This window comes from Brachyistius frenatus, unplaced genomic scaffold, assembly GCF_029030835.1.
Source record: "Brachyistius frenatus isolate BFR_SWC_R1_liver_20210118 unplaced genomic scaffold, ASM2903083v1 Contig_150, whole genome shotgun sequence".
NCBI classification, from domain to species: Eukaryota; Metazoa; Chordata; class Actinopteri; family Embiotocidae; genus Brachyistius; species Brachyistius frenatus.
Window position 1 is genome coordinate 127,067 of NW_027210749.1, and position 27,934 is coordinate 155,000.

A 27,934-nucleotide genomic window follows, 5' to 3' on the forward strand; every position below is an offset into this window, starting at 1 on the left:
TCGGCGAGCTCTCACTTGATCTCCTCCTGCAGGGCGGTTTTGAAGAGCTTCAGCAGCAGGTACTCCTCCCTCTGGTTGGAGGCGTAGTTGTACAGCGTGAAGATCACAGAGTCCATGAACTTTGTGGATTTATTCTGCGGCATTTGAAAGATCAGCTTGGCGAGATATGTGGGGTTGGTCTACAAAAAAGGAAGAGGATATTCAGATTTTTGTTCTTCATTAAAAACACAGATATAAAGCAATCAACGTAGAGATCGACCGATCATTGGCTATTATTCAATCTTTTTGAATCTTCTTTTCTAATGAATGAGGGATTATTTTCAGATGGACCTCCAGAAAACTAATAAGAAGGAGTGACTTTAGCTAACAACACCGAGATAACTGATGGACACATTTTATTCACTTTGGATTTGATGAGAGAAGTTGAATGGGAGTCTATGGAGCCGGAGGCTTTTTGGAGCCGACCTCTAGTGGAACTCGCTGGTATTGCAGCTTAGGGTACTTCCTCATCGGCTTCACTTTTCAGACCTGAACGCTACGAACACTTCTATATACAGTCAACGATTGAGGCTGGATCGGTCGACCCCTGAATCAAAGAGCGACGCTGTGCTGTACTGGTTTACCTGTAACAGGTAAAACAGGTACTGATAAGCTTCCAGTTTGAGCCTCTTCTCCTTGCTGAGAGCCTTCAGGCCGCCCCGCTGCTTGTTCATCATCATCATGTCGGACAGCTGGCTCTTGTTCTTCTTGGTAAGCTTCTTGCTGTGCGACACCACGTCCTGCAGGGTGATCTTGTTCTTCACCAGCAGGCCGATCTTGATGTCCATCAGGTTCAGGTCGTTCTCCAGCTGCTGGTTGGAGCGGATGTTGGTGACCACCTCCTCGCGGAGCCGCATCAGCTCCAGCTCCTCCTGGAAGTCCTGGTCGCTGTGGTCCAGCAGGTGGACGAACTTCCGCACCACCGCCATCGGAGGGTCGTTGGCGTTGACTGTCGGGAACGATCGGAAGGAAATTTGTCAAAACGAGACATCGGGACACCGATAACTTCGTTCAAATCCGCCGTCCGGGGTCCTACTTACTCAGCGTCTTGTAGTCGTCGCGGGCCTTGTTGGCTCTAATGAAAGCCTGAATCTTCACCACCTCATTGATCTGTGAGCGTAAAATAAACACCAATCACTCTGCTGATCGATAGCAACTCGAAAACAAACGAAGGAATCCCCAGAGAGAAGGAAGGGAAATGACTTTCATATGTCAAAGTGTTAAATGAGACGTCCCTCAAACCCCACAGGACGCTGGGTAAATGTCAAGAAGGAGATTTATGTCCCGGTAACATGATTTAAAGCTTTCATTAAATAAAATGCGATTCCTTCTCCGGGTTGTTTGTTAACTGTCCAGAATCAGCTAATTGTACTCGTCAGGGTTTTTAGGCAACAAACAACTCACGTGATCTTTGAAGTACTTTAGGCGATCCTTGTACTTCTTACGAGCTTGATGCATCCGAACCATGGACTGGATCTGAGATGGAACAAAAGCAAATCCCTTTTCAAAAACCTGTATTTTTTTACACAACTGATAAATATCACAGATTACTGGGACTGCTTTCAAAACTTTTACCTTGACGGCTTCTTTGCTGTGATCGCCCAGGAACTCCTTACGGTCTTTGAACTTCTTCCTCTGTTTGTAGCCTTTCCAGTGGGCCTGAGAAAAAAACAAACATGTTTGATCAGCAAGACATAATTATAATAATAAGTTCTTGAAACCCAGTTTCCCAAAAAGTTTGGATGCTGGTAAAATAGAAATAAAAAATAACTGCTATGATTTGCAAATCATGTAAACCCAAATTTAATTGAAAAAAGACCAAAGACAACATGTCAAATGTTGAAACTAATTTTATTGTTTTATGAAAAATGTGCTCATTTTGAATTTGATGCCAGCAACGCGTCTCAGAAAAGTCAGGACCAGTGTGTTGCATCACCTCTTTTTTTTTTTTTACAACACTCTGAAAACGTTTGGGAACTGAGGAGACTGGTTTCTGGAGTTTTGAAAGTAAAATGTTGTCCCATTCTTGCCTGGTTTCAAGCTGCTCAACAGTTTAGGCTTTCCTTTGTCATCTTTTGCTTTTTGTGAGGTTTATCACCTGGACTCTTCTACTATGGAGTCATGCAGTTGTAATATGTACAGAAAGCTGTTTCCCATTGTTCTGCTGAAATAAACAAGACCTTCCCTGAAAGAGACGTTGTCTGGATGGCAGCATATGTTGCTCCTAAACCTGAATATATCATTCAGCATTAATGGTTCCTCTCCAGACGTACAAGCTACCCATGCCATGTGCACTAATGCATCCCTGTACCATCACAGATGCTGGCTTTTCAACTGAGCGCTGATAACAAGCTGGATGGTCCCTCTCCTCTTTAGTAAGGAGAACACGGCGTCCGTGATTTATGTCTATTTTTAGTACAATGTTGCCCAAGATTCAATCTTGGTTTTTCGGCCTTGTCCCTTGCGTACAGAGATTTCTCCAGATTCTTTGAATCCTTGAATCATATTATGTACCATCGTTGATAAACAATGATTTTTTAACATTTTACACAGCGTCCCAACTTTTTGGTTCTATATTAGGACTGATGTTTTTTCCACGTATAAACTTGCGATCTCACCTGTATGCACGTGACAGCCGGGTCTTGGGATTTCAGGAAGTTAATCCGCTCCTTCTGGCCATTTCTCACCAGGTAGCCACGGCAACGAGCTTGGAGCTTGGTAATTAGCGTCTCGTTGGCAAGCCACAGCTGCTCTCGATTGTAGGCTGTGGTTACCCCGGAAACCACCCCCTGACAGGGAGAGTAAAACAGACAGTTTAATGGAAACCCATGAACATGGAGCGCTGCGTGGTGGTGGTGGTGGTGGGATGCGGGTGGGGGCAGAGAGTGGTACGTACCTGGATGTCCTCCTTGTTGAGCTGGGTGTTGTTCTGCTGGAAGCCCTCCGGCTCCACCCAGGTGCCCTCCTTGGTGTTCAGGTTGTAGTAGTAGTTGTGTCCTCCCTTCACCCAGTGTTTGACGAAGTCACTGCCGTTATCACCTGGACAGACAGCAGGACGGGAAGCGTGTCAGCAAGAAGACAGTACGGCTGCATCCAGAGAGACTTTAAATCTCTCGGAAGAAGTAAATTTCTTCGCGGTTTGGAAGAAGACTTTTTAATGACCGTGTTGATTTTAAGACCGCGCTCCTTCTACGAGAGGTCGTTCCCCCGTTGCGCTCCTCACCGTCTTTCTTTTTGTCCTCTTTAATCTTGGACAGGTCCTCCTGGTAGGTCTGCGAGCACTCCGAGGTGACGCCGTACAGTCCCGCTCCCGGGTTACGCAGCGCCGCCAGAGTCTGAGCGGCGTCTCCGCTGTCCACCGCCTCGTTGACCGCCTGGATGGACTGAGAGACTGCAGGGGTACAAAACACAAATATCATCAAGCCTTTTTTTTTTTCTGTCTTGTTCTGACTACGAGTACAGAAAGGTAGCCAATAAAAATAAATGAAAATGTGTGTTTTCTTACACTGTAGGGCCTCCTTTGTGTCCTGGTTCGCCCTCATGATGGCATCCTGGATCTCATCCAGCCACAGCACAGCAGAGGGATCCTGGGTCTCCTGGAAGGACAGGAAACATGAAGCATGTTTAGAAAGTGGACAGGAATCACAGACACACGCACACGCATGTATAAATTTGTAGCATAAGTAGCAGAGTGGGTAAGAAAATCCCGATGGACATCTGGACCTTGGACAGAGGACACACACCTTATTGCAAAAAGTAGGTTGTTAGGAAGTGTATGTAGTAAAAGAAAAAGTTTATGTTGGTTTGATTTTGTTAAAATTTTGATTTTCTAAATTTGAAGTCCTGCAGTGGCGCAGAGATGCCTCCAGGTGGTGCACTCCGTCTCTGTAATACAGTTAGTGGCAGCTGTTTGCTACTTGTTGCCACTTCATGTGGTGCTACAGGGTGGTGGAGAGGAGGTGTGTTCATGTGTGTGTATGTGAAAGAAGTGGGCGGGTGAGGCTGATACCAGAGCTCCACTATTTCTTATGAAGGAGGAGGAGGGGGAGGAAAAGGGGGAGGAGGAGGGAGGAGAACATCTGCAGCAGCATGCAGAGTTAATCCAACATGGGCTCCGTCTTTAGACTAAATGAAGTCGTACCTGAGCCGGCGCTGATTAGTGTTTGTGTGCGTTCGAGTGCTGTAATGAGTGTTTGTGGGTCGGTGATGAGTCACCGCAACTAGAAAGGGTGTGTCGCAGGCGGGGGGAGGAAGAGGAGGAGGAAGAGGAGGAGGAGGAGGACTTTGATTGTAGCTCGTCGTGGAAATAGAGGAAGTGACAGCAGAAGGAGGTTTTACTACCACTGACTGTAAAAGTGGACGTAGCTTCGGTGCTCTGAAATATGAGGCCTTAAACTGCAATACCACCGAGCACCACTAGAGGTCGGCTGCAAAAAAGCCTCTATAGACTCCCATTCAACTTCTCTCATCAAATCCAAAGTGAATAAAATGTGTCCATCAGTTCTCTCGGTGTTGTTAGCTAAAGTCACTCCTTCTTATTAGTTTTCTGGAGGTCCATCTGAAAATAATCCCTCATTCATTAGAAAAGAAGATTCAAGAAGACCTGTTTTTGGGGGTGTGTCTGTTTGATTGACAGGCCTGTGGTGCAGTCAGGTTACAGCTATCGGTGGGCGGGCCGTAGTATCGCCAGGTGTCCGACCAGATCGAGTCAGATCCACCGCTGGCTCCTCCCCCAGCTCGTCCAAATATGGTCACTTCCTGCTCCAAACCGCTCTGAACTAGCAAAGATGGCGACGACCAAATTCCGAACTCGATGCTTCGTAACGGGTGACATCACTGCTGGTTGCCGCTTAGTTTTACTCATATTTATAACAAATCTTTATTAACTTTACTTCAAGACAACGGTTCTTTCTTTTCTTTTTCTTTTTGAACTTCCTCAGAAACCGTGACATCATTTGTGTGTCTTTATGTGGGAAACTTGAAAACATCCACACACACACACACACACACACACACACACACACACACACACACACACACACACACACACACACACACACACACACTTTACACAGTGCCCTGTTGCAAATTGTTGCGAGCTACAAAGTGAAGCGATAACCATCTGAAAGAAGCATTTTTCAGCTTGTTAGTCTGTCTGGCAGGACTTCCTGCTGTTCATCTAAGCCCCGCCTCCCCAGCCCACAGTCTTTCTGACTCACTCTTTCAAATCCTGCAAGAGGTAAATGAGGCGACGCACCGAGAAGGCCGACGGCCTCACGTCACCTGAAAGCTCGACTTCATCTTCGTCCATCCTCCTCTTCCTCCTCCTCTGAGGAGAAATACCTCGTTGGCATCGACGCTTTTGAAACACCAAGAGGAAGCTCGCGCTGCTCTAAACACTTCCTCCATCACCTCATTCAACCAGAAGACGGTGTGTGTGTGTGTGTGTGTGTGTGTGTGTGTGTGTGTGTGTGTGTGTGTGTGTGTGTGTGTGTGTGTGTGTGTGTGCCCGTGGGTCTCCCCCTCTCCCACCCCCCGGTTTAATATGGCGCTACAGCTTTCTGCCCTTTTATGGAAGCAGACGACGGAGGCCCCAAGCTTGTTATTTCCGACGCCTGTGAAATGGGCAGGAAAAAAAATAGCTCGCTGTTTTCTTTTCCAAACCACATTTTTTTCTTTTTTTCTTTCTTTTTTTTTATGAAGATAGTTCCCAAGATTTTACATGTAACTCATGATGTTGACATTTAAAACAGGAGTGGGGCGGCCAAGTATTTGTAACCCTGATAAGAAGGCGAAGTTTATCTGTATTTACGCAGGACAAAAAAAGACTTGGGAGATAAAAAAAAAGACAAAAAAAGACTTGGGAGAAAATGGGAACATTTAACTTGGATTCGGCTAAAACAGGCTCCGGCAGGGAAAAACATCCCGAACAAGATGAACCGAATGTAAAATGCGCTGCACAAACACGCCACGGAACGAGAAGCCGGCGTCTCTCGAGTAACGACAGCACAAGCAAACGAGTCCGACGGAACCGGACGGTCCGAGCAAAAGATCCAAGGGAGGGAAGAGGAAGTAAAAGAGGCTGAGATAAAACAGAAGATCTGAGAGGAAGTGTGTGTGTGTGTGTGTGTGTGTGTGTGTGTGTGTGTGTGTGTGTGTGTGTGTGTGTGTGTGTGTGTGTGTGTGTGTGTGTGTGGAGATGATCACATCACCGTGACATCAGCGTCTTGGTCAAGTCATGTGATGCTCAGAGTCACATGAAGCCGTCTGCAGCCGCAGACTCACTGACATTGTTAAGTAGTATTTGTGTAAATATTATATTTTATTGACCGTTCTGTAGTATTTGTGTAAATATTATATTTTATTGACCGTTCTGTAGTATGTGTGTAAATATTATATTTTATTGACCGTTCTGTAGTACTTGTGTGTAAATATAACATTTTTATAGAAAATCCTTTGAAGAATCAAATATTTTTGATCACATCAATCACACAAAAACAAAAAGTCTTGCAGCGACTGAATTCTAAAAAATGTCCGGCCCCTCGTGACTTGTTTTACAACAACTCCACCACAAATACATTCATTTAAATCCCTAAAAACAAATCTATACGCCAAACGTGTGCCCTGCAGTAAACGAACGTAACAACCGGCACTGCGACTGCAGCCGAGTTCTGTTTTGCATGAACCGATTTTTGCATAATTGCTCCCCGCAGTAAACCACAACACCACGCATGGGAAAAAAGGCAAATAAAGGAACACCGACGGAGTGACGTTGCCTTGGAAACGTGGAGGCGTGTCTTACGTGAGCTTTCTCCCGGCGGGCCTCCAGCAGCTTGTCGTGGTAGTGCTGAGCGACCGACGGGTCCACGTCCAGCAGCTTGGCGGAGCCGTTCTGCAGCATCTCCAGCGTCTTCGCCGGGTCGCCTTCGTCCAGCGCCTCGTTGATCAGCCCGATGGCGGCGATTCCTGCAGACGCACAAATACACTTAATACAAATTTTAAAAAAAATCGACTGATCGCAAGATGATACGGGAGGACGATGATTAAAGATGAAATCGAACTCAAATCTCTTGAGATTATTTACTTTATGGGTCAGAGAGCTGCTTCCTCTTTTTTTTTTTGACCTACTTTTGATGAAGTATTCATTGTAAACTATTTTCAAATTAAAATGTTGGAAACTGAATGTGTCTCTTACGTTCGTGCTCCTCCTGCACCGCCATGTTAACTTGGTCGATACAGGCCTGGATGTCGTTCCAGGTCAGGTAGTCGCTGCCTTCCTCTCTGGCGGCCGCTCTGAGACGCATCAGCTCGTCCATGTACCTGAGAGACACACGGAGGGGACAGTCCCACGTCAACGCCCCGAATGACCGAACGGCCGCTGAGGACGACCCGAGACGTCCCGGCGCGTCCCCGCTCACCTCTGAGCGTACTCGTCCTCCACGTTGCTGAGTCCGGTCACCATGCTGGACAGCTGCCTCCACAGCGCGGCTCGGTCTCCCACCTCCAACGCCTCGTTCATCAGCACCACCGACGACAGCATCTCCACGGCGACCAGCAGCTCCGGGTGGGTCAGGGAGCCCTGAGGGACACAAACACGCTTCGTATGTTTCAACGCAACCTCTTCAAAGTCATAAAACGTATTATCAAACTGGGTTTGTGAGCTGAAAGAGACAGAATAGTCCTATTTACTAAAATCGGGTCGAATCATACGCTCGAAGAAGTTGGATTTATATTCTGAGAAGTTTGACTTGAAATGTGATTTCATTTCGGAAATGTAAAAATTTTTCTCGACACTCTGAATTTTTTCTCAAAATAGTATTTCAACTTTATTCGTGACATTTTGACATTTTTTTTCTCGACAATTCAACTTTTTTTCTCCAAAAAGTATTTGACCTTAATTCTCGACAGTTTGACTTTTTTTTTTCCACAATGTGACCTCAACGCTCCGTCCTACTGCAGCACTGCGATTAAAAACAGAAGTAAAGATATGCAGTTTAAAAGAAAAAAATGTCACGCATTTAATGCATCATAACGCTGGTAAATTTGTATTTCTTTTCAGCTAAATAAAGAAAATAAACTGTGCTATCAGCAGACAGGGCCTGATTACAGTCTCACACCTGTGTTGTTATGTTCTGTATAAACCATAAAACATGTTGTTGATGAGGAGGCTGAGTAGTTTTCATTCTCAGGTCATCGGATCGTGTAATTTGCCCTAAAAAAGCCAAAGTGATGTCTTTACTTTCATGCTGATTTTGCTGCAGGTGTCGAGCTCTAGTTTTTTTTTGTTTTGCGTTTTATCTCGTCGTTCTTTGGGATCACCTCCTGGCTCTGCTGCTGCAGGCTGGACAGCTCCCTCTGGTAGAGGTCGGCGGCGCTCGGGTAGACCTCGGGCAGCTGGGCGTCCGGGTTCATCAGCTCCTCCACCGTCTTCTCCGGCACGCCGGCTCGGACGGCGCCGTTGATGCGCTCCACCGCCTTCAACACTACGCAGAGACGGGAAGGCAACAGTTAAATTTAGGCATAGTTTAATTCAATATTAATCTATATTTATTTTGTATACGATGGGCATTTTTACATTTGTTATATTTAATATTTTTTACAAGCTCTATTTTTATTCTGTCATTTTTATTGCTTTACCCTCTGCCTGTATATGCCGATAGCTCAAATTTATATATTTATAGAGAAACCCTTTCATACAACAAAATATAATAAAAAAACAAGAGAAAAGTAGAACAAAGACGGAAGAATAAAACCGAATTAAAACTCAAACGATAAATTAAACAACGGAGCCTGAATTTAAAAGCTAAAAATATGTCTGAAGCTTTACAAGAACAAACACGGACAGGAAGTAGAAATCGAGACGGTTTACTCTTTAGGTAGCTCTCTGCCATCTGATTGGCTGCGTCCACGCCGCTCTGCAGCTCGTCCCTCGTCAGCGCTTCTCCCGGAGACCCCTAGTGGACGGAGGAGGGCGTTACAACGAGGAGGTTTCTGCTTTCTCTCTCGTCACGCTGTAGAAGTAAAACCGAGCCCTAAACTGACCTGCTCTTTGTTCTCCCGGTCGGCCTGCAGCTGCTTCAGGTACCAGCCTTTGTTGTGGGCCTGCAGGTTCTGGACGCCCATGGCCTTCAGCGCCTCGTACAGCTTGTCCTCGTTGCCGCTCAGCACAGCCTGCTCGGCCGCGCTCAGGGCGCTGCTTACTGTCGGAGGACAAAAAAAAAAAAAGGGGTCGACGTTTAAAAAAACAAAAACAACAAATGAATAAATCTGTAAAATAAACGTAGGTGCGTTGGTCCGACTCACCGTTGACCTTGTTGACGTTGCCCTGGATCTCAGCCTGAGTCAGCAGCTCGTCGTAGACGTCTCGCTCTGCGTCCGCGTTCTCCATCTGCTGTAACGGCAAAGAAAATATGAACACCGGGAACTGGACTACGCGCCAATCGGACCCGTCGGAAAATAAAAGACGTCTTTTGGGATAATTTTGGGTCATTTATGTGTATTTTTCACGTTTGAAATCATAATACATCTCGTGCTTGAGCGAGATTACGATCGAGGGTGTGCGCTAACGTCGTTATAATAATGACGTTAAAGCACGGCCTCGATTGTGCAGCAAGTTACCGTCTAAATAAAATCGAATTCTCAAAAATATTAAACTTTTTTGTTCGTGCAATCTCTGTTTCCATGGCAACACACGGGGTATGACTAAAAAAACAGGAAAACAGCGTCAGTAGACTCTTATGTAACGTACGCGATGTTTACCGCTCCGGGAAGTAGGCCGACCCTTAGCAACGCCCCTAGCAACAGAGACGAGACCTAAACCGAATAAATGCAACCCATAGAAACACGAAAACTGCTCAGCTAGCTCAGTCTGGTCGTAACTAAGATATCTGATGAAAAAAAGATATCTATGGACTCATGTATTTTGAATATTTTAGCACCATGTCGTGTGTTAAACGGTCCAGCTAGCCACCGCTAGGATTGTAAGTGCGTGACTATCCGTGGTGTTACGGTACGGGTGCTCGGAGCGACCAAAAAGGACCAAAAGAGACCCGACTTCACCAAATGGGTCATTTAATAGAACTATAACAAGTAGAAACTACATTATATCAATATTATAGGAAATTCAATTCCAGTTATATATCCCCATTGAGAAGGCGGAGTTATATTTCCAGTGATGATCAGGGTGTGATGTCACGATGATTTGTTCCAAATGTTCAGTCGACCAATCAGATCGCTGGCTTCGGAGCTACTTGTTGTATAATCTACATTAATTTCTCACTTCTAAAGAGGACGGCGTGATTTCATTCTTCTTACAGTCGGCTGTATATTTTTTTCTTCCCTGCAGGTTTCTTCAGTTCACCATTAAATGCCAACAATTTCTTTTTTCCACCTTCAGGCTGAAAGTTCAATTATTTTCTAATCAAAACGTGGACTCGAATCCCGCTGAACTCGCCTCATTTTTAATTAGATGGGATTTTTATGGTTTCTAACGCGCCTCCGGCCGCCTTTTATTTCTGCCTTTCGTCATCCTCCCGCCGCCGAAGAAGTTCTAAGAACTTTTCTTACCCGTTTGCGTGAGCTGGCCACCTTCTCTCCTTTGGCCTGGTACAGCGTGTCGTGGTACTGGCGGGCCTCGCCGGGCGCCAGGTTGACCAGCATGGCGTTGGGGTTGTGCATGGCGGCCAGCGTGTCCTCCGGTACTCCGTGATCGATGGCCTCGTTGATGGCGATCACGGCCGCGTGCACTGGGGAGGAGACGGATTATTAATACGTATTTTACCTATAATGTTTAAATATATCGTGTTTGACCTTAAAGGAAGAGTTTGAAACTTCAAAAAGCGAAATCATTCTTGCCTAAAAAAATAAATCAGAAGACCACTGTGATGTCCGCTTGTTTTTTCTACATATCATCTGTTCATATTCTATTTTTTATTTGAGCTGAGATTAGATATTTTTTTCAAATTTAATTTAGCAGCTAAAGGCCTCTGAAATGAGTTCCTATTAGTAATTTTGATGAAAAAAAAAACCTGCTTTTAACTGAAATAAAGGTGTAAAAGAAAAGTGTATATTCTAATCTGTCGATCACTTCAAAGTTTCCCTGACAGAAAAAAAACACGAGTTTCTCAATTTTGTTCCACGCGTGATCACATGTATGACACGTTTACCCAAACATACGATAACATGGGGGAAAACACGTGGGAAAGTTTTTACATGGGAATCTACATGAGCTTCACACTTTACACCATGAAAATGTTCCAAAGATCTGTGATCACGAGTTTTTGCACGTGAAATTCATGTTTTTTTCTGTAAGTGTTATTATTAAAAAAAAAATTAAAAAAAAAAAAAAAAAAAATGTAAATCAGACTTTGGAAGTTTAGTTTTTGCTTAAAGACTTGATGCAGTAAAAATCAAAATAGACAGTCAAAGATAAATGCATCTATATCATTATCAAAGCACGTTTGAACTATAATATACAATATCTCACATGCAGCTTCGTCCACAGACAGCTCGTTGGCCAGGATGCCGCCGATCTTGCTGAAGGCCGGCATCTGGATGCCGTACTTCTCCAGCTCGCTCTTCATGTTGTTGATCTCCTCCTCTGGGAAGAGAGATGATCACACAGATTGCAGTGGAAAAAAAATAAAAGACAGACAGACTGTTTCCTGGCTCGCGTGTGATAATCAAGATTCGTGTTAGCGTCTGGGGGGGAGCTCAGAGCAGAGGACTCCACCGACAGGAAAAAAGCTCCCCGTAAAAAAAAATAAAAAAAATCTACACATCTTAAAACTTCCTGCTGAACTCTGGCAACACGATGACGTCCGTGACGCTCCGGATTTAAGACGACATAATTGGGTTAACTGAGAGAGGAAAAAAATGAGGGAAACAAGTCTTACCGGTGAAATCCACTTTTCCATACAGATCCTGAATCTGAGGGGCCAAACCCAGCTTGAACAAGTAGAGGCTGCAAAGAGACGACAAAAAGGAGGATGAATTTTAGAGGTCAAATATATGAAATACCTGAAAACCAGTTTCCTGAGATGGCGTTTACTCAGACGTTGTACACACTCTTATTCCAGATTACGATTTAGACCGGGTTACGGGTCGTTCAAAGGTCGGCGGGTCAATTTCAAGGTAAAGAAACAGATGAGTAAAAGGATTCTTAGATTCCAAAAAATAACATAGTAAAAGTTCAATTTAATAATATTACAGGTAGAAAAGTTGATTTTTGTGTGAAAAAAGAGAAGAGAACAACAGGTGTGTAAAAGTGTTCGTAGCTTCCGGGTCTGAAACGTGAAGCCAATGCAGAAGTGTCTTCAGCTGCAATACCAGCGAGTGCCACTAGAGGTCGGCTCCAAAAAGCCTCCGGCTCCATAGACTCCCATTCAACTTCTCTCATCAAATCCAAAGTGAATAAAATGTGTCCATCAGTTCTCTCGGTGTTGTTAGCTAAAGTCACTCCTTCTTATTAGTTTTCTGGAGGTCCATCTGAAAATAATCCCTCATTCATTAGAAAATAAGCCTCAAAAAGACCCGTTTTGGGGGCGTGTCTGTTTGATTGACAGGCCTGTGGTGCAGTCAGGTTACAGCTATCGGTGGGCGGGTAAGAAAATTCTAAATGTCGAGAAAATAGTACAAATCTGGAGAAACAAATTTTGATTTGGAGAAAAAAGTCAAAATGTCAAGAATAAAGTTGAAATACTATTCGGAGAAAACATTAGAAATGGCGAGAGAGAAAAAAAGTCAAGATTTAGAGAAAATCAAATCGCGTCGGATCCACCACCGCTCGCCCAAATATGGTCACTTCCTGCTCCGAACTAGCAAAGACGGCGCCAAGGCGTCAGTAACGTTGTGACGTTACTGCTGGTTGCCGATAGGTGGCAGCGCTGCAGTAGTTAGTCGTCAAGGTTTTTTGGGAGTTATATTAGCATGGAGGACACAAACAGCCACACCATTAAAAACAAACTGCACCGTTCACCTCGTAAAAATGTCATGGGCTTGAAACACACACACACACACACACACACACACACACACACACACACACACACACACACACACACACACACACACACACACACACACACACACACCTCGGCTGTTTGTGTGATGCAGTGAATAAAGACTCCACTTGTGTTCGTTGACCCCTGAAGGGACTCGAAGCTGCGGTCCAACTGAACTTCACAAGTAAAACCCGAATTCAAAAATGAAACACAGTGAAAGAGGGAGAGCGCCAACCGACCTGAGCGCGTGGATACAGTAGATGCACCGCGGCATGTTCTTTCTGTCGTATATGTCTGTGGTTTCGGGGTAGAAGATCTGAAAACACAAATGAGTTCATTAAAAGAGTGGTGGTTAAAAAGTCGGCATGTCGTGTCGCAGCACGTGTGCAGGAGTGATCAAAGAAGATTATTAGCATTACGCAACGTTCACACGCCCTTCGCAGGCAGTTACACCGATTTTCTGCTCCAGCTGCCAGTCGGTGATATTTTTAGGGCTGATATTCAGGTTTTTTGGGGTTTTTTTTCCTGCCAATACGACACCGAGTATTCGGTTTTCCTTTAGTTGGGTGGAAAATTCTCACAAAGTGAATATAAGTGGTGACTGTTTACTTGTTTTACCGTTTTTTTTTTTTTTTTTTAAAAGGACCTTTGAGGACAGTTTACAAATCTTCTAACATTTTCTCCAAAGAATATACAACTTATAATGGATTTCTTAACTTCCAGGAAAGGCTACAGGCTTCAGTTCATGACACCACAGTGTGAACATCAACCTTGTTTGCGGTAAATTATCCGTCGTAATCGACGGTGTTCTCAAATATTGGAAAATGTCTTGATTCCACTACAAAAGGAAGAGACTTAAAAAAAAAAACACCCTTGATCACACCCACATTACCGTGGAGCAACAATTCACTTTTAATTTCATCGGGATTAAAATGAAGTCTGTGGAAGAGGAGTTGTATTTTTTTTTTATATATATATATACTACACTGGAATTAAATTGGCTCCATTTGATGCCTCGAAGGCAGGAAATCCATCTCAAAGCAAACAATTAGACGTGAATGTTGAGCATAAACTGGGTTTGATTTGCAGTAAATGGTCCTTTAATGGAAGATTTATAAACAATTATCGAACACGGGGTTCGACTCTATATCGAGCGGACTCGACGCTCACCTTCGGCAGTCCCTTCTCCGCCATGGCGTTGAGCCACTGGATGACGTTGTCCGTGTGTCTGAAATGGAGACCGGTCGCCTGGAAAGAGAAGAACAAAAGATGTTGTTCAGTGAGGGCCTAAAAAAAAAGGCTTTCAGTCGTTCAACAACAGGAACTGTAAAACCAGACTTTCAGCCCGCCGGTTCAGCCGACACGGGAAAAACAGGGAAAAGGAAAAAACTAGACTTTAAAAGATTCAAACGAAGGAGCAGAAATTCATCTCGCAGTTACATTTGAAACCAAAACGATGCAAATTAAGAAGTTTAAAAAAAACAACTTTCTTCAGCTATGTAAAAGTCAGACAAGTGTTTTGTGGTCAACTAATTGTCACCTTTGTTTGTTGTTTGTTAAAACACTTGGATAAATTGTAATATACTCTCTTCAGAGCTTCTGATTGACACTTCCTGCTTTTGAAAAAGCTACAAAATAAATATGGCTGTTAAGATACCCGGTGAAGAAGATGATTGTTGTCTCATTTTAGAGATGAACTTTCCCTTTAAAACGTCAAAACAACCAACACGTTAAATAAACAATAAATTATGTGATTATAAATTCATTTTTATAATGTCAGAAAGCTTTTATTGTTATTATCTTGATTGTTTAATAGATAAATCAAAGAATATGAAGTTGCTTATATTTTCCCAAAACTCCAAGATACATCAACAGATACTTGTTGTGGCTCCTTTTGGTTTCCAGACAAAAATATTTTCGTCAGTTCGGTTCTCTTTTTTTTTTTTTTTTTTTTACTCAGGAATTTAAAGCGGTGGATAACTTTATGATTTGTTGCCTCACAGGATTAAGTTGTTTATTTGCTTTACTAAGTGAAACTCCAAGGTGACATCTGTTTACGTAATTTACAATCTTTTCACATTTAATCTTCTTAGGAGTGAGTTATTTTTTCAAAGCGCATTACACGCAGTCGTAAAGTGAAAAAAGAACTAAAAGAAAAACCTGTCTGCAAATCTCAAAGTGTCCCACTGGCCCGAGGATCAAATTACACGGCATACATTATATTGTATAAATGCAGGAAACATCCGTGTGCTTTCCACCTTGTAGCGTGTCTGCTCGCGGTCGTAGATCTTCTTCAGGGAAACGGTTTTCGGGGCGAAGAAGTTGCCCAGTTTGGCGAGATAGACGCCGTTCCTCAAGCCTTCCTCCAGCTCCGTGGTCGGCGGCAGCTCCTCGTCCAGGCAGGCCTCCATCCATCTGCAGATGTCAAACACGGAGAGGAAAACATACGGTCATACTTGAAGGAGACTGCTGACGGAGCATATTTATACTTGATTTCATTTTTTATGGGCACTTAAAAAAATAAACAGCAGTTTTCAAAACAAAAACAAAAAAAAAAGTTTAGTTTTTCTGTACATCGTAACTGATGAAAGAAACTCAATTTAACGCACATTTTTTTGGACCCTTTTGGTCGTAAAAAAGATGCGATTTTAGAAATGAGTACGCTTCGTTTTAATGACGCTTCTTCTTCGTTTTGTGGGCGGAGCATCAGCGCCACCGACCGTCTCGGAGGCTCAGTCGATGTGACGTATCTTCCGCCGCGCAAAGGATTGTGGGTCGGGGTCAGGATTTTTTTTTTTTTACTTTTGGAAATTGGCATCCTACGTTTCACACACTGTGTAATTGGGACGTACTAAATCTTTTTCTGGCATACTAAATAGTATGCCAGTATGGATGTCGGAACCATAAATTGCCGTGATGGAAATGAAACTGGAAACTAAGTAAGTGCATTTAAAATGTAAAAAAAAAAAAAAAAAAAAGGACTGCTAAGGTGTCAAATATAATTCCCCTGAAAAATAAAGTTACAAGAGGACAAAAAAAATTCAAAGCATGGAGGATAAAAACAAAAAATGGATGCTTCAAGGAGGAAAGCAGGCACCTCTTAACCAGCAAATATTAATTATAAAACAGACTCCAGTTGATTAACTTCATCATCATTATTTTAAAGCTGCTTTTAATGTTTGATTCATATTGTTTTTACTGGTAACGTGATTGTTGTGTGATTTATACTTTTTTAATGTTTTTTTAAAAATCATTTTAACCTGTAAAGTGTCTTGAAAAGTGCTATACAAATAAAATGTATTATTATTATTACAGTAAATAAGGAGCCTTTAAGGAGGGCCATCCGTTATGAGGTTTGAAATTAACCTCGCATTGAGCCGCCAAGTTGAATCCCACAGTAAAATGAGTTCAACCTCCACCTGTGGAGCTCTGCAGAGTTCCCGGCATTCCTCATGTGTGACATTTCATTTCTCGGAGGTTGATATTGTGGAGTCACATTCCTGCTGCGTGCCCGAGTCAGCGCCGGGCCACAGCGAACACACGCTGAGCTCTCAAACTGGATCTGGGATTCCAACACCTTAATGTCATCGCCGTCCGGTAACCAACTACACGCGAGAGGCAGCCCAAGTTTTTGTGTCTGAAAATATAAAAGGTTTTATAAATCACCCTGGCCGCCTCATTTCACTCCGTTGGATAAAGCTGCAACTTTAAACCGTCTGATTTCTTGCTGGTTCGCTACAAAAGGCTTAAAAAAAAAAAAGAATAGAGGTGAAATAGCTCAATAGCTTTACTCCACTCAGCAAGTCCAGTCGTGTAGCTGCAATGCATTCTGGTCTATTTCCTTGCAACTCTGCACGTGAAATATTGACGGTATATAAAAGTGTTCGTAGCTTCCGGCTCCGATATATGATGCCGATGCAGAAATGCCTTAAACCTGACGATACTACGTCCCGCCCACCGATAGCTGTAACCTGACTGCACCACAGGCCTGTCAATCAAACAGACACGCCCCCAAAAACAGGTCTTCTTGAATCTTCTTTTCTAATGAATGAGGGATTATTTTCAGATGGACCTCCAGAAAACTAAGAAGAAGGAGTGACTTTAGCTAACAACACCGAGAGAACTGATGGACACATTTTATTCACTTTGGATTTGATGAAAAAAAAGAAAAGAGTTTTTATCTATCTTATTCGCAACACGAGAGCCTTTTATCGATTATATTTTATCGCTGTGGAAACGATAGAAACGCCTCATTAATCAAATCTAGGTCAGAGGTCGTCCGAGTCAGCAGAAAAAAAAAAAAATGTACCGCTAGTTTGCCTTCCTCGAGGCAACACATCTATCAATGATTAAAAAAAACGGGGTTTTTCTTCCAGCGTCTGCCTTGCTTCAAACACCGACTCCAGTTATGACGACTGGGAGTTTATCGTCGGCAGTGAAGAATTTCACAGACCGAGTGAAGTCAAACAGTCACTCTCTTTTTCTTTTTTTCATCTGCAAAGGAAAAAACACTCCCACTCTTCAGTCACTGGGGTCTTTGTGAGGCGGCAACAAGGTTAACTATATCCTGAGTGAGATTAAAAGATTCCTTTCCTCCTACAGAGGAAAAAGACCCCCCCACCCCCCACCCCTGACTCTACAAGCACACACATGTATTAACAGAGCAGTGACAGCCTTCCCTGACTATTAGAATTAAAAACTCAAAAGTCTTGAATTGGAGATTTTCAAAACACTCGGTCCCTTGTACAAACACACCGAGATACATCCCTCCCACACTTTGCAGCCGGCCAGCGAACCGGCAGCTGAAACAACTTCCCTCCCAGGAAGTGGCGACACGGGGGTCCGCGGACAGGCTCGCCATTGAGGCCCGAGGTGACCGAAACCACCGCGGCCTGCCAGCCAGGAACAAGCCAAGTGAAAAAGGCTCCATAGAGGCTCCCAAAGTAATGACTCTTTTATCAGGGCTACACACACACACACACACACACACACACACACACACACACACACACACACACACACACACACACACACACACACACACACACACACACACACACACACACACACACACACCCTTTTCCAGGGCTAACACAAACACAGACACACCCTCCTCTTTAACCAGCGAGAACGGCAGCTATGAATGGGATCTCAACGGTGTCGTCAACAACGAGCAGCGAGCAGCCAAAAATATAAAAAAATAAACCAATGTCAAATGGCGTTTGTGACACGGAGAAACACGTCTGCAATTACAAAAACAAACAAAACAAAAAAAGCCACAAATATGAAAAGGATCGTTTGGAATCTCAAAGAATTTCTGTGATTAAATAACAAGTCAGATTAAAAGATATGAAGGTGTGAGAGTGTCTTCTGGGACGAGACGTCTTGAAGGCAAAAGATACGTTCATATCAGAACTATGAGGCGGCCGAGTGGGAAAAAAACATCACGTCACTGTAGTTGTGATTTGCAAGTTGGAGATATCAAAAACATTTGGATTATTTTGTCCTTGAACGAGCAGTGAGGAAAAAAAAAAGGTTGTAAACTTTCACGGGACTTTTCAAACCCATTTTTCAAACCACATGAAATCAAATCAAATGTTTTTATACCGACCAAAGTGTGAAGGTATGATGGATAACCAGTAGGAATCACATGGTGAAGAATTATTTATCTTAAAACAAGGACCCCTCATGATGTACTTAACAAAATGAATTCAGCCTGAACCTGAATAAGTGGCATAAAACAGACGGGTGGATCGAACTATTCAAAATGATAAATTGCGCTAAGTTAGACCATCATAAAGCAATGAGCTTCCTATAGATACTTCGCAGCAGTAAAAAGAAAGTGTCAGATAGTGTTTACTGAAACTTAAAGCTTCTATCAATCCTATTAATGCACGAATGTCACAACAGTCACAGTCCACGACAGGTGGATCTGACTGATCTGATTGGAAACCCGACGATACTACGTCCCGCCCACCAATAGCTGTAACCTGACTGCACCACAGGCCTGTCAATCAAACAAGACACGCCCCCCAAAACAGGTCTTCTTGAATCTTCTTTTCTAATGAATGAGGGATTATTTTCAGATGGACCTCCAGAAAACTAATAAGAAGGAGTGACTTTAGCTAACAACACCGAGATAACTGATGGACACATGTTATTCACTTTGGATTTGATGAGAGAAGTTGAATGGGAGTCTATGGAGCCGGAGGCTTTTTGGAGCCGACCTCTAGTGGCACTCGCTGGTATCGCAGCTGAAGACACTTCTGGATCGGCCTCATTTTTCAGAGCGGGAAGGTGCGAACACTTTTCTATACATATTTACTGCGACTTGTGTAAATATTGGCCTGGACATTTCTATAAAGCTTTTGTCTCTGAATCAACAGTGTAATGATCATCCATTATAGAAAAAGACATCTAAAAGCTAACTAGTGCAGGCACACATGAAAAACAAAGCGAAACCGAGTCCCTTCTCAGATCCTGCACGCCGAGTTCAGAGGTCGTCCTCATAGGAAGAGGTCCGCTACTGACCGCTGCCTCTCTGGGAAAACTACACCGACTCATCCTTCGCCAGCACGTCTCGTTTCCCGGCTGCTGTCGAGGTACATCCTCCGTATCTGGGACGATTGCAGAGATTTTTTTTCTTTTTTAACTGCAGGTTAATAATGCAGCAGATGAAGAAACTTTGGACTTCCTCTTTCCCGGGTTTCACCCTGAGCCACCGGCGGAGTCCTTCCCGCAGCAGTTAATGTTTAATAACCGACAGATAATTCAACGCTTGTACTAACAGGCCTCGTTAAGTTGTACCGCTCAGAAAAAGTATTGTTCTCTCGCCCCCCCCCCCCTCTCTCTCTCTCTCTCTCTCTGGGAGCCGCCTAGTATTGTTTAGAGAAGTTGGGTCAGAGAGCCATTGAGAAACAATGACAGCGATCATTCATCCGTCATCTTTCAGGCACACGGAGGCCTTCAGAATATAATCATACAGAACGTGAAAGATGTGAAAAACGTCGCTAAATCCGTTTAAAATTATGTTATTTCTACACAACATATACGGCAAATACTTTAATGTGTAGTAGGAAAAAAATTAAAAATAAATCTATTAGTATAATATAGTTGATGAAATTCTGTTAAAACAATAATTATAGAGAAGTTGAATGTCCAAAAAAAACAAAAAACTTTAACTTTCACCAAAACTATTCCGGGAAGACTTTAAGTCTTGAGTGTAAAATTAAGTTAAAGAGGAAAAACTAGAAACACTTTTCATTAACTGTTACTTCTGCTTATTTTGTAACTATTTGAAAGACAAAACTTAAAATAACTGTAGGAGAGTAGATGTTACTCACTTCCTGCTGCTCTTTCAAAATAAAAACCCTCAAGCAAAATGCAACGAAACATATGATCTGCTGTCAAACGAGTATCGACTGATTATCTAGTCGTCAAATGTGTTTCAGAAAAAGAACGTCAGTCTACTTGACATTTGGTTTTGGATTCTCAACCAGCAGGTGAGAAAACGCCTTTAAATCGACTGCATGTAAACACAGTCGATGATGTAATGACCAGAAAACACATGAAACGGGCGTCGCTGGGCTAAAAAGTTCAGCTAATTTTAGACAACAGAGGCTCCGGCGTGTGATGGAAAGCAGGAAAAGGTGGAGTGACGTCAACGCAACAACACACAAAGCGACGGTACTTTCTCTCGGCGACTCTCCGCTCTGCTCCGCATTGTTCCCGGCGTTATAAATGCATCTGATGTGCTCTCCGAAAAGGAAAAACAAAAATAAGAGAAGGAGGCAGCGGTGTGTTTACAGAATAGCTGGAAAAGGCAAATCGTGTTGTGGTCGAGGCTTATCTGGCAGCAGCACAGTGTCCAAAGCACCTGTCCTGCCCAGCGCTCCTATTGTGAGGATGAACCGGAGGCTAATTAAAGACAACAATCCCCCCCCAAAAAAACAACGTTTCACAAGGGACACGAAGGAAGAAACAACGGTCGGCGATAGAAGAAACCCGGGAGAGAAATCACAGGAGGCGAAACCAAAAAAAAAAAAAAAAAAAAAGGACGAGAGAGAGCCAACTTGTCCATTACATGCTTTGCTGCAACGCTGGAATCTGTGCACCAACTGACCTCGTCCTCTCACGTCCAAACAGATGGATCGGCACTGTACGCTGTCAGGCCTCCGGGTGAAAGGCTGCTCGGTGGGGTTTAAAGTGAGGGGGAAGGGGGGGGGTTAATCCACCGTGTTTCCTTCTTTCACAGATAGAAAAAAACAACAACTCAATTTTAAACTCACGTCTGCTCCAAAAAAACCCACAAAAAAACCACCTTCATCTTCCTCATTTATAGAAATATCTTGATATCTAAGCGCGTTTGAAGAGAGATTATTATTAGCTTCCGTAAAATGAAAGGTTTTCTCTTCTAAATGGCCGTGACCTTTGACCCTCTGCATTATCTACGACATCGGACCTACTGCGCTGCACAGCCAACCAGCAGTGACGTCACCCGCCGGTTTGTGAACGGCCGCTGTTGAAGCCTCGACTTCGGATTTTGTGTGTTGTTAGCTAAAGTCGCTCCTGGTTTTCTGGAGGTCCGTCTGAAAATAATCCGTCATTAATTAGAAAATAGGCCTCAAAAAGATGTGCGTTCATAAATGCAACGGGGTGACGTCACTGCTGCGTTGAATGGGAGTCTGTGGATCCACAGCGACTTTAACTAACAACACCGAGATAACTGGCGGGGACATTTAAATGAGTGAAGTTGAATGGGAGTCTATGGTTTCAGAAGGCTTTTTTGGAGCCGACCTCTAATGGCACTCGGTGATATTGCAGCTTAAGGCGCTTCCTGCATCGGCCTCATTTTTTTCAGACCTGGAAGCTACGAACACTTTTAATATCCAGTCTGCGGTTGAAGCCGTCACTATCCTCCAGATGAGGTCATCTGAGTGCAAATACCAGCTGAGGGCCGATGCACACGGCTGTAATAACAGAAAACCAAGCAAAGAGTCAGGTAGGCCTGCTGATCACATGGAGGGGGGAGGTGGGTGGGGGCGGGGGGCAGATGAAACTGCTGTGTCAGCTCAGCTCAGATCAGCTCTCGGCCGCCGACAGGCTTCATCGGGATTCGGAGATTCTCCCTGGGCTGTGGCGGAGATCCAAACTGGAAGAGTAACTTCTAGTCTCAGGTTTCACAGGTGAGACTCTGCGGTGGAGGGGGGGGGGGGGGGCAAGTCCGGGAGAGCCGATCCCTCTCACCCTCCCTCTCCCTCTTCATTCCCACAATTCTCCACCGTTTACTGGCAGGTCGAGTGACTCAGGCCTTTGTGTTTTGTCTGGGAGGCCTCGCCGACTCACCAGGAAACAATCACCAGGTAGCATTCAGACAAAGTCCCAAAGCACAACGTCTGACAGCGAGGACTTTCTCAGAAAAAGTAAACAGCTAGTCCGACAAACTAGTCTGCGTTTATGGCCGTGCCCACGTCAGCGTTTACAAGGGAAAAGACAATTATTGCCTTTGTGACAACAAGAGGAAGTACCAGACATATTTACAGTCTCATTTATGACAGTCTGATGTTCCACCAACTGACACAAATTTCGCACTTTATTACATGAAACGATAGTTTTTGACACCCAAAGTTTAAAATGATTCAAGTCGGTGCCACTATAAGCATAATGCTAATAAGTTAGCACGCTGGACGTGTTCTCACTAATGGGCCGGCATCAACATCCGGAACAGTGAACATGTTCAAAGATCAAAGTAGAACTTAAACTGACGTGGTTTAGTTCTATTTATTTACGACTAGCGATTAGCATTTTCAAGCTCACTAGATTTCAAACTATTGCTCGATATTGCCAGGCGCTCTTTGATTAATTTCAAAAACTCACTGTACAAACACGGAAAGAAAAAAGACTTGAGTCACGCCGTGGACTCAACAAATGCCATCTGAACCTCAACTCAGACAAAACTGATAAGAAACACATCTTAAATTTTTATCTTTGAGATGAGGGTCCTTGTTGACAAAAACAGCCGTCGATTATCGACCCGCGAACTCAGTCTGTTCGATTCATCGCGGAGCGCAGCCGTGGCAGACTGATGATCCGCTAGTTTTACTGCGCTGCAACTCATTTTCATTTCTTCCCACACAGAACTTTTTGACATCCGTAGTCGCATTTGCACGTTTTTTTTCTTCTTTGTTTGCGCTATAGCTTTTAATCTCACAGTAACACACATAGTTTTCCCGGAGCTAAGGTAGCAACGTGTTCTTCTTTTTGTTGTGTAAGGGCGGCTTGCAAACAGTTTCTAGGCCAGACTACACTTTTTTTTAATGACCCATCCCTATTTACAACCTTTGAACAATCCTTAAAGGATTGTTTTTGTCATTTCTGTAACCTACATACTTCATTTATTCTTTTTTTTGTCTTCATTATTCTTACTGCACTTCCCTGCTGCTGTGAGATGTTGGTTTCCCTGTGTGGGTCTAATACAACTTTCTTATTTCTGTCTTTGTATTTTCCAGAGTGAGCCAACTTTTTCTGTAGATGGTGCTTTTTCACTTCCCTTTGAACTCATTCTGGACATTTTTTTTTTTACCTTCTACTCGCCTCAAAGGACTTTAAATGGATGAATATTTTCACTGTCAATTAGTTTCATGCTTCATAAATTAATCTTTGGTTCTCGAAAAATTTTGCAAAACAGTAAAAACTGTCAATCACACTTACCGAGAATTAAATGGAAAAGTCCAAAAACCCAAAGACAATTATTTTATTTATCTTAGAGGAGTAGGAAAACCAGTAAAATATCAATATTAGGAACCAAAATGGAAAGTGGGAAACCAGCAAATATTAGATGTTTTGCCTAAAAAAATACTCGAGTGAACCAATCCTTCCAGCTCTGAACAGAATAAACCAAAGTAGCCCAACAGATGTAAAAAGATAAGTCTTGGAAGCTGTTTACAGGTTGGCAGCAGGATCCGTCACCTGAGGACAGATCGTATCATCTTTAAGAGCTTTTAACACATCACTCTTGAGTCATTGTTCTCCTCACACCAACAATGCCAGCGCCCGATATTACATCATATTCATTTCAGCAGCAGCGACACACAAAGACAGTTTGGAAACTTTTTTTTGAAAACAGGAAATTACAGGCAAATGGCCAGAGCTTTAGGAGGAACTGGGCCGGTCTAACAGACGGAGACGGAGCTGCTGTAAAAGCTGCACGGCAACAACCTTCATCTTCAGATTCAACATTAGAAATCCAATCTAGTCTTTTTTTTTGTATTTTACTGTTGCATCTATTTGGATTCCCCTCTGCTGTTTTGCTGAGCATGCACGTTAAAGTCAAACTTCTCGGGATCTTCTTTTCAGTATTGTGTCGGTCAGATTTTAAAAAAGCAGGGAGCAGGAAGGGAAGAGTGTCATCTACGCTGTAATACAACAGCACTCGACCGTGAACGATGGATTAAAGATAAAGCAGAGATTATCCTTCTGTTTACTGCGACGGATTATCTCGCTCTGTCGTCCGTTTATATGGCTTCTTTTGAAGGGAAGATTAAAATACGGAGACGTTGCACAACGCAGTGGCTCTGACAAAGTGGTGATGTGGAAGTGTTGAAACTTTGGTTATCGTGTCACAGTTAGAGTTTTGATAAGAAAGTCTGTGCTCACAGTTTGTTTGTGTCTCAGTTCAGAAAGATCTTCTGAAGGAGAAAAAGGAGCCCCGATGTCTTTAAGCGGGAGATAACGAGAGTAGATTTATCTCGCCCGCAGGTCAGACTTTAATTGATTTAAAGTTTAAAACTGTTTTACAAATTTTGAATCTTATGAAGTAGAGCTGCACAATTGATCACGTAAAAATTGCGATCTCGTTTCGAAAACGCCAACGATAATGCTGAATTTTCATTCGACGCGTGACGGAAAAGTATTTGTTCAAAGTTTGTGGTTGATAAAAGAAGACGAGAGACTAAACCGACTGTTTTTGATGTTCGGACTCAAGAAGCCGCCGCATTTAAAACAGAGAGGATTCCCTTTCTGCTGTCCGAAGCTGATGATGTGCCGCCGTTGTGCCGAGCTCTGCCCGCCCGCTGAGAACAGCATGCATCTCGCAGCACGGCGCGCAGCTACGAGGAAAACTACCAGATTTGACTAAGTAGTCGATCTACCTTTTAAAAATGAAGTCATCTTCTTTGACAGGTTCATCAGCGATGACAAACTACGCCGATAAAAAATATGTAATTCCTTCAAACTTTGATTTGAAGTGTCGTTACAGAGCGGTAAAAGGCCGCCTGCATTTTTAAGGAGAACTGATTGTAGCTGCCGGGCGACGCAGACATTGTTATTAAGCTAAAGGTCTTTTATAAAATGAGTGAAATTCAGACTGTCGAGACAAAAACGGACCAAAACTATGAGCAACATCTCGCGAGGTGGATGTAGGCCGAACACAGTCCTTCGTTTTCTTCTGTCTCCGGTAAATGAGGCCGCTAAATATTTATCTTGAAAAAAAAAAGATTAAAAAAACCCAGAAGAGGCGCTGCAGTCGCCTCCATGTTCAGCTGTCGGTGACATAAAACAATAACCACAGCGCTCTGCTATTTGCGTCATCCGTCTCAACGACAACAAACTCGTCTTCTTTTTGTCTCGGGGTAAATTCTCATCATTCCTCAATAACACTTTTGATGCTTTAAACATTTTTAAAAAACTGTTTGGGTCTTTTTTTTTGGGGGGGGGGGATTCAGCCAGTTTATTTTCCTCGCCAAGCCGAGTGTGTGTCTGTTACAAGCAGCATTTTTGTTCTTAAAACCTGTCAGCCACACAAACAAACACAAACCTTGACCTCAGCAGAAAGGTGTGACTGTTACATCTGAGGAAAGAGGAACAACCAAAACAATCTTGATACCAACACCTCGAAACTCAGTCAATTAAAAAAATAACAGCGTGCCAACGTAAGCGTGGAGGGGAACCTGGCCAACAACAGGTAAAACTCTGCTGTCACGTAACCACGGCGACACGCACTACAAGCTTGCACTATTCTGATAAAAACAAGAAAAAACCTGCTATATAAACAGTGTTGTTCTGTTTACTTAAAGATGCAGCGTGCTCAATACTTTTTGAGCATTTCAGACACGTAAACCGCTTCAGCGAGTACAAACCTGACGGAAAAAATGTTGGAGTTTAAAACTCGAAAAGTGACGAGGGGGGGCCGAATATAAAAGAGACAAACCGGGTGGAAACGCGCAACCGGTTTCTTTTGCTCTGACAAAAATGTACTGTTGCACCGATATAAGTTTCTTAAAATGGTTTATATTGACAGATTTGTGCTTTTAAAACAACGCAGAGTTTCTTGTTAATTCAACTACAAAACTGCCGGAGCGTTTTCGGCAGTATTTTCACAGTTAAAGCGCAGAAACTCTGAAAAACAGGGAGAGCAGCGGTGCCCCAAAGGATCCCACGAGTTCCAACATGACAGGGTGAGAGTTAGAGGTTGAACACTGGAGGGAAACTGCCATCGCAAAAAAGCAGTTATTCCAGTTATTTAACGGAGTCTGCTGCTTGGCGTGAAAATATGAATGTAAATGTGAACAGGAAACGCCGCGGTCTTCATGCCGTCTTGTTCACAATAAAAGCTTCAACTGTCACCGAGTTCAACACACACACACACACACTCGCCCTGTGATTTGTGTGGAGTGTAGGAGGTGACGGAAAGTTCATGATCGGGGAGGTTAAATAAAGGATAATGACTGCTTTCTGTTACAAATGGTCTTGTTTTTGAATGAACTCGGACGTAATGGTCACGATGAATTAGAGCTATACGAGTGACAACGCTGGTCGTAGCGTCAGATCAGACAAAGTGCTTCTCTTCTGAATTAAAACTGGAGATTTTTACAAGTTTATCTGATTTATAAAATTACAAGAAAAAATATACATGCATCAGCTTATTTATGTAAAAAAAAAAAAAAGAAGAAAAAGAGAAGAAAAACAATTGCTTATCTCTTCAAATTTGTATTTTTGAGAATTCAGAAAAGTCTCTATCAAGCAGTTTAATCAGGAACGGAGCAAAATGTCCTAAAAAAAAACAAAAGCACAAACAGTTCAACTCCATCTGCTGAGTAAGACCATGAGATCAGGTTGAAAGCTCCAGAAACGAGAGTATTTTAAAGTCAAGCATGAAGGTACATAGTTTGAATCGGTCCAAATAAGGTGCAGGAAATGCAAACGTTTTGGTCAAACTAAAATATTGGCAACACGAATTTAAACACGAGACCAAGCAGCTGGAAAACAAAATGTTTTTTTGCGGCTCTTTGAAGCAGAGTAATGCAGCGTACATGCACAGCAGTGAGGAAAGTTATTTTCATATTCGTGGCCACCGTGATCAGGTTTTGTCACCATTTTAATTTATGCTCAGGTTAACTGCTGGAGGTGCCGTGACGTAGCGGGGAACGATAATCTTATTGTTTGCCTGTTTCTTTCCGAGCAGCCGAAACTACAAATCTACAAAAAAAAAAAAAAAGGATTAAGCTGCAAAACTCGTCAAAGTACAAAATAAATAAAAAAATGCAGAGCAATTAAACATCTTGTGTGCAAATATTTTTACAATCAAACGTCTCCTCCTACGAACATAAATCAAGCGCCCTGTTGTACTTTCACTGTGCTGTCAGCTGATGGAGGAATCCGGTTCAAAAACCTTCCAGCGACGCCCGAACAAAACCGACGACGTCACCCGCCGACGAACATCTGCCAACCGAGTGATTCACAACCAGCTTTCACGCCCCCGGCAGGAAACCAGGAAGACGTCGTGACTTCAAAACGTTGTTATTATTATTGTTATTATTATTATTATTATTATTTTTATTCGGGGTCGTCCGCATGCGAATCCACGGCGAAACCACCCGGGTTCGTGCGGCAGCGCG

The 27,934-nt window shown here is 43.1% G+C and overlaps 1 protein-coding gene across 3 annotated transcripts in view; it reads right to left on the reverse strand.

Moving 5' to 3' along the window:
* Positions 1–27,934, reverse strand: part of iqgap1 (IQ motif containing GTPase activating protein 1) — a 44,416-nt gene that overhangs the window by 9,406 nt on the left and 7,076 nt on the right. For 2 of the 3 annotated variants that reach the window (XM_069715965.1, XM_069715967.1), the window contains 22 exons: positions 15,299–15,455; positions 14,211–14,288; positions 13,280–13,356; positions 11,934–12,001; positions 11,525–11,638; positions 10,606–10,784; positions 9,343–9,430; positions 9,082–9,239; positions 8,909–8,993; positions 8,359–8,522; positions 7,458–7,618; positions 7,235–7,359; positions 6,842–7,005; positions 3,545–3,635; positions 3,263–3,430; positions 2,936–3,078; positions 2,658–2,828; positions 1,615–1,698; positions 1,444–1,515; positions 1,080–1,149; positions 624–988; positions 16–179 (listed from right to left, as the gene is read on the reverse strand). In XM_069715965.1, coding sequence (XP_069572066.1) covers positions 16–179; positions 624–988; positions 1,080–1,149; positions 1,444–1,515; positions 1,615–1,698; positions 2,658–2,828; positions 2,936–3,078; positions 3,263–3,430; positions 3,545–3,635; positions 6,842–7,005; positions 7,235–7,359; positions 7,458–7,618; positions 8,359–8,522; positions 8,909–8,993; positions 9,082–9,239; positions 9,343–9,430; positions 10,606–10,784; positions 11,525–11,638; positions 11,934–12,001; positions 13,280–13,356; positions 14,211–14,288; positions 15,299–15,455 — 2,946 coding nt within the window. The remainder of the gene's footprint in view (positions 1–15; positions 180–623; positions 989–1,079; positions 1,150–1,443; positions 1,516–1,614; positions 1,699–2,657; positions 2,829–2,935; positions 3,079–3,262; positions 3,431–3,544; positions 3,636–6,841; positions 7,006–7,234; positions 7,360–7,457; positions 7,619–8,358; positions 8,523–8,908; positions 8,994–9,081; positions 9,240–9,342; positions 9,431–10,605; positions 10,785–11,524; positions 11,639–11,933; positions 12,002–13,279; positions 13,357–14,210; positions 14,289–15,298; positions 15,456–27,934) is intronic. The other variant, XM_069715966.1, reaches the window with a different exon arrangement.